The 7,500-nt window shown below is 36.5% G+C and overlaps 1 protein-coding gene across 1 annotated transcript in view; it reads left to right on the forward strand.

The window, feature by feature from the left end:
- The window catches only part of LOC137623527 (cell adhesion molecule Dscam2-like), a 137,015-nt gene that overhangs the window by 109,538 nt on the left and 19,977 nt on the right, over positions 1-7,500 (forward strand). Inside the window, 3 exon segments of the mRNA XM_068354360.1 lie at positions 1,240-1,384; positions 3,577-3,704; positions 6,004-6,121. Coding sequence (XP_068210461.1) covers positions 1,240-1,384; positions 3,577-3,704; positions 6,004-6,121 — 391 coding nt within the window.

Consider the following 7,500-nt stretch of genomic DNA (forward strand, 5'->3'; position numbering starts at 1 on the left):
AGAACTCTAACCCAAGACAGTGAAAGGCCATGGTACAGAGGCTATGGCACTACCCAAGACTAGAGAACAGTGGTTTGATTTTGGAGTGTCCTTCTCCTAGAAGAGCTGCTTACCATAGCTAAAGAGTCCCTTCTACCCTTACCAAGAGGAAAGTGCCACTAAACAAGTACAGTGCAGTAACCCCTTGGGTGATGAAGAATTGTTTGGTAATCTGTGTTGTCAGGTGTATGAGGATAGAGGAGAATATGTAAAGAATATGCCAGACTATTCAATGTGTATGTAGGCAAAGGGAAAATGAACCGTAACCAGAGAGGAGGATCCAATGTAGTACTGTCTGGCCAGTCAAAACACCCCATAACTCTCTAGCGGTAGTATCTCAACGAAAGTGTTTGCCTAGCATTCGCATGGCAGCAGATTGATCCTATCCCGGAACCGTGAGTTTAAGCTGTTTACTAAGTAGTCCATTGCTGTGGTTGGGAACTACAGTTTGGGGTTGGGCTGGCCCGGCTGACATCCTGATGAGCATCTATTCTGATGAAACTGGAACTGAAACTAGACACCTTTACCTTTACTTATTTATAAACAGTAGTTAAATTTATTTAGATTTAATGCTAAGAAACGCTTAAAGGTCACGTGTATTATTGATATATAAGGATTGTGGTGGCCTGGTGGTAGCGTCCTTGCCTGGTGATTGCCAGACTGGGTTTCGAGTACCGCTCAAACTCGCAAGTTCCTTTGGTCGCTGCAGCCTCACCGTCCTTGTGAGCAAAGGATGGGGGGCTTTGGGGGCGCCTATAGATATATCTGGTGAATCATCAGCAGCCATTGCCAGGCCCTCCTTGGTCCTAGCTTGGGTGGAGAGGGGGCTTGGGCGCTGATCATATATAATATGGTCAGTCTCTAGGGCACTGTCCTGCTCTATAGGGCAGTGTCACTGTCCCCTGCCTCTGCCATTTATGGCGACCTTATTACTAAATTATTGTCAAATCTTCTTCTTGTCTTCTGATTTAATTAGTCTCTTTTCTTCCCACAGTAATTTAATTAGAGTCCCTTTTCTTCCCACAGTGATTTAGAGTCCCTCTTCCCACAGTAATTTAATTAGAGTCTCTTTTCTTCCCACAGTGATTTAGAGTCCCTCTTCCCACAATAATTTAATTAGAGTCCCTCTTCTACCCACAGTGATTTGATTAGCCCCTCTTCTACCCACAGTGATTTAATTAGTCACTTTTCTTCCCACAGTGAGTGCCGGGGTGTGGTCTGTGGGAGGAAATTTGACCGCCGCCTGGAAAGAAGATGTAAGCTTGGCCTGTGGGGCTGTGGGAGTGCCCGAGCCAGCTTTAGTGTGGGCGCACTACGACAAGATTATACCTTATTCACACGACAGGTAATATTCTCTCTCTCTCTCTCTCTCTCTCTCTCTCTCTCTCTCTCTCTCTCTCTCTCTCTCTCTCTCTCTCTCTCTCTCTCTCTCTCTCTCACACACACACACAGTTTGTCTATCCTATTATATGTAAGATAATTGTATTCTTGATGATTTTATAGGAAGCTAGTTCAGTTATATTTTGTAGAAGGGTTTATTGGTTTATTTGTAGAATGCTATGCCGGTTTATAACGTAGGCAGGGATACCCAGGCTTATTTATAGAAAGGTTTATTTTAGTATTTTGCCCTTGATTTTTATCAAAATTATTTTGAACGTTTGTAAAAGATAGAAATTCGACAGTTTTTGGTAAAAATCACTTTATACTCTTATGGTGGCGTATGTGGTAACGTCCAGACTGGGGTATGAGTCCCGTTCAAACTCGTTAGTGTCTTTGGTCGCTGCAACCTCACCATCCTTGTAAGCTAAGGATGGGGAGTTTGTGGTAGCCTATAGATCTAACTGCTGAGTCATCAGCAGCCATTGCCTGGCTCTCCTAGGTCGTAGTTTGGATAGAAAGGGGCCTTGGGTGCTGATTATAATATGTACTAGGGCATTGTCCTGCTTGATGAGGCAATGTCGCTGTCCCTTACCTCTGCCATTCATGAGTAGCTTTTAAACCTTTAAACTGTAATTTTAAAACTATTATAGTTTTGTTAAACTATTATTCTTTAATTATTGGAAATTGAAGTACATAAAGTCTATTTTCGCTTGGAATTTTATGAGGGCAAAAAATTCCTTAATCTGATTGCCATGTTAAATAAAAGGCCATTTTTACCATTTTGCATTAGTGTATTTTATAAACTGGTAAAACGTTGGAAATATCAACATTTTTACACAGGAGGAAATTACATTTAACATAAAACTTTAACTATTTTTATTAAGGATTTTACTTTTTCCTGATGCCATCCATTTGCTTTCTACTGCTCATGTTAACAAAAGTATAGTTTTTATTATAACGTTGACTTTTCATGAAACGAAAGGATATATGATTATTATTTGCAGTTTTACAAAATGATCTTGAATAATTATGTTTATTAATATTATATACATTGTTGTGAAAGTACTCAATATTCTTTATTGATATTTTAGATCATAAAAGTAATTGACAATCATTGTAATGAAAGTTATTTCCTCCTTTATCATGAATACAAGTGGCATTTTTATTCATATCATTTTACCTTATCAAACAGTATTTCATCTTCTATACTGGTTTACTTCTAATAAAAATTCTCCTTTTATCATGAATGCAAATGGTCTTTTTATTCCTATCCTTTTACCTTATCAAACAGTATTCCATCTATACTTCTTTACGTCTAATGAAAATTGTTTCTCCTTTTATCATGAATACAAATGGTCATTTTATTAATATTATTTCACCTTATCAAACAGTAATTTCATCTTTTATAATGTTTTTCTTCTAATGAAAGTTATTTTCCCCTTTATAATGAATATAAATGGTCTTTTTATTCATATCATTGTACCTTATCAAACAGTATTTCATCTGTACTTCTTTACTTCTAATGAAAATTATTTCACCTTTTATCATGAATACAAATGATCTTTTTATTAATATAATTTTACCTTATTAAACATAATTAATCAAACATTATTTCATCTTCTATACTATTTTACTTCTAATAAAAGTTATATCTCCTTTTATCATGAATACAATGATCTTTTTATTAATATTATTTTACCTTATCAAACAGTATTTCATCTTCTATAATGTTTTACTTCTAATGAAAATTATTTCTCCGTTTATCATGAATACAAATGATTTTATTAATGTTATTTTACCTTATCAAACATTATTTTATCTATACTGTTTTACTTCTAATGAAAATTCTCCTTTATCATGAATGCAAATGTTCATTTTATTAATATTATTTCACCTTATCAAACAGTATTTCATCTTCTGTACTATTTCACTTCTAATAAAAGTTATTTCATCTTTTATCATGAATACAAATGATCTTTTTATTAATATTTTACCTTATTAAACAGTATTTCATCTTCTATACTATTTTACTTCTAATCAAAATTCTCCTTTTATCATGAATACAAATGATCTTTTTATTAGTATTTTACATTATCAAACAGTATTCCATCTAAACTGTTTTACTTCTAAAGAAACCAATTTCTCCAATTACCTTAGGTTTACAGTTCAACCTGATGGAACCCTTACCCTGGCTGACATTCAGAGAGAAGACAGTGGTACCTATACTTGCACAGCATCTAACCATCATGGCACGGATTCAGTTACTTATAACCTCACTGTACTAGGTAAGAAGACTTGCATGTTAACATGCCTAGGGACTACTGGTAGTTACCTATTTGTCCCATTAAAGTGTAGGACCTTTGGTATTACTAATCTGTCCCTTAAAAGTGTAGGAAGTCTCACTGTCCTAGGTAAGAAGACTTGCATATTCACCAGCCTAGGGACTACTGGTAGTTACTTACATGTTCCATTAATGTGTAGGACTTTTGGAAGTACTAATTTGTCCCTTAAAAGTGTAGGGAGCTGCTAATCTCTCCCTCAAAAGTGTAGGACTTTTGGCAGTACTTATCTGTCCCTTAAAAGTGTAGGAAGTTGCTGATCTGTCCTTACACAGTGTAGGACTTTTGATAGTACTAATCTGTCCCTTAAAAGTGTTGGAAGTTGCTGATCTGTCCCTAGAAAGTGTAGGACTTATGATATTACTAATTTGTCCCTTAAAAGTGTTGGAAGCTGCTAATCTCTCCTTTAAAAGTGTAGCACTTTTGGCAGCACTAACTTGTCTCTTAAAAGTGTAGGAAGTTGCTGATCTGTCCCTAGAAAGTGTAGAACTTTTGGCAGTACTTATCTGTCCTTCAAAAGTGTAGGAAGCTGCTGATCTCTCCCTTAAAAGTGTAGGACTTTTGATATTACTATTCTGTCCCTCAAAAGTGTAGGAAGCTGCTGATCTCTCCCTTAAAAGTGTAGGACTTTTGATATTACTAATCTGTCCCTCAAAAGTATAGGAAGTTGCTGATCTGGCCTCTTGAAGTGTAAGACTATTGGCATTACTCATTTATGCCTATAGTTTTCTAGATAAGAAATGGTCTACATTTTTCCTCATAAAGCACAGCTGTAGAAATTCAGTTCAAATTCAAACAAATAGCAATTATCTATTACATGGTGGCTGGCTGTATCTAAACGCATTTTGCAAAATGGTAACCTTTATCCAATAACATGTGGTGTCTGTATTATACCCCTATTACGTCAGCCTTAGCCTCATGAAATCTTATTGTGCAGTTTTCAGCTCAAATTAAAACAAAAGCCACGTGCACCTTTGACACACTTGCTGGGTATCTCTAGATAAAGTGCATCTGGCAATAATTTTAGTTTACTAATTATTATTATTATTATTATTATTATTACTACTTGTTAAGCTACAACCCTAGTTAGAAAAGCAAGATGCTATAAGCCCAGGGGCCCCAACAGGGAAAATAGCCTAGTGAGGAAAGGAAAAATAAAATACTTTAAGAGCAGTAACATTTAAATATTTCCTATATAAACTATGAAAACTTTAACAAAACAAGAGGAAGAGAAATGAGATAGAATAGTGTGCCCGAGTGTACCCTCAAGCAGGAGAACTCTAACCCAAGACAGTGGAAGGCCATGGTACAGAGGCTATGACACTACCCGCACTACCCAAGACTAGAGAACAATGGTTTGATTTTGGAGTGTCCTTCTCCTAGAAGAGTTCCTTACCATAGCTAAAGGGTCTCTTCTACCCTTACCAAGAGAAAAGTAGCCACTGGACTATCACAGTGCAGTAGTTAACCCCTTGGGTGAAGAAAAATTGTTTGGTAATCTCAGTGTTGTCAGGTGTATGAGGACAGAGGGGAATCTGTAAAGAATAGGCCAGGCTATTCGGTGTATGTGTAGGCAAAGGGAAAGTGAACCGTAACTAGAGAGAAGGATCCAATGTAATACTGTCTGGCCAGTCAAAAGACTCAATAACTCTCTAGCGGTAGTATGTGAACACCCCGTTGCCCTGGCCAACCTACTACCTACAAACAATTTTATACTTTGGAATTTTATTCGAAGTTGATGAATACAGTACTTAACCATCTCTTTTTGTGCTAGTTGCTGACATTGTTGAAAATCGAGAGATATACTTCTATATATATATATATATATATATATATATATATATATATATATATATATATATATATGTATATATATATATATATATACTGTATATATATATATATAATTATATATATATATATATTATATATATATATATATATATATATATATATATATATATATATATATATATATATATATACAGTATATATATATATATGTGTGTGTGTGTGTGTGTGGGTGTGAAAATACAGACGATAAAACCTAACCTTAACTCCTCATCAGTAAGATGATAGAAAAGCAGACATAATAATTGATAAATAATTTTATCCTATCTGTAGTCCCCTCTGACATTCCTGAAAGGTCAGACAGAAATGGCAGGGAGATTAAATGACATCCTGCAGTACAGCCTGGTAAATACATCAAAACTTTATAACCCCCCCCCCCCTGTCCTATTTACAGTACCTCCGTCTGCTCCTTCGCTCCACGTAACTGAGACGACCGCCTCTTCCATCCGCGTTCAGTGGAGCGTGGAGGACACCGGGGGAGCGGCCTTGGAGGGAGTCTCCTTACATTATAGGTAAGGATATCGTTTTCTTGTTTCTTTTTTGTGGTTTGACTTCTTTTACGTGAAGTTTTTTTACGTTTAAATGGAAAGATTTTGTGGAATGCTGTACGTTTAAATGGCAAAAATGCGTGGAATCTTGTATGTTTAAATGGCAAGGATACGTGGAGTATTGTACGTTTAAATAGCAAGGATACGTGGAGTCGTGTACGTTTAAATGGCAAGGATACGTGGAGTGATGTACATTTAAATGTCAAGGATATGTGGAATGCTGTATGTTTAAATAGCTAGGATACGTCGAGTCTAGTACGTTTAAATGGCAAGGATACGTGTAGTGCTGTACGTTTAAATGGCAAGGATACGTGTAGTGCTGTACGTTTAAATGGCAAGGATACGTGTAGTGCTGTACGTTTAAATGGCAAGGATACGTGGAGTGATGTACATTTAAATGTCAAGGATATATGGAATGCTGTATGTTTAAATAGCTAGGATACGTCGAGTCTAGTACGTTTAAATGGCAAGGATACGTGTAGTGCTGTACGTTTAAATGGCAAGGATACGTGTAGTGCTGTACGTTTAAATGGCAAGGATACGTGTAGTGCTGTACGTTTAAATGGCAAGGATACGTGGAATGCTGTACGTTTAAATAGCTAGGATACGTCGAGTCTAGTACGTTTAAATGGCAAGGATACGTGTAGTGCTGTACGTTTAAATGGCAAGGATACGTGTAGTGCTGTACGTTTAAATGGCAAGGATACGTGTAGTGCTGTACGTTTAAATGGCAAGGATACGTGGAGTGATGTACGTTTAAATGGCAAGGATACGTGGAGTGATGTACATTTAAATGTCAAGGATACGTGGAATGCTGTACGTTTAAATGGCAAGGATACGTGTAGTGCTGTACGTTTAAATGGCAAGGATACGTGTAGTGCTGTACGTTTAAATGGCAAGGATACGTGGAGTGCTGTACGTTTAAATGGCAAGGATACATGTAGTGCTGTACGTTTAAATGGCAAGGATACGTGTAGTGCTGTACGTTTAAATGGCAAGGATACGTGGAGTATTGTTTAGATGGCTGGGATACGTGAAGTGTTCTGTATTTAAGTAAGGATATGTGGAGTATTCTGTGATACGTGGAGTGTTCTGTTTAAATGGCAAGGATACGTGGAATGTTGTATATTTAAATGGCAAGGATACATGGAATATTGTACGTTTAAATGGCAAGATACGTGGAATTTAGCACACTTAAATGGCAAGGATACGTGGAATGTTGTATGTTTAAATGGCAAGGATACGTGGAATGTTGTACGTTTAAATGGCAAGGATACGTGGAATGATGTACGTTTAAATGGCAAGGATACGTGAAGTGTTTTGCATTTAAATAACATGGATAC

The sequence above is a fragment of the Palaemon carinicauda genome, chromosome 30 (genome assembly GCF_036898095.1).
Source record: "Palaemon carinicauda isolate YSFRI2023 chromosome 30, ASM3689809v2, whole genome shotgun sequence".
NCBI lineage: Eukaryota > Metazoa > Arthropoda > Malacostraca > Decapoda > Palaemonidae > Palaemon > Palaemon carinicauda.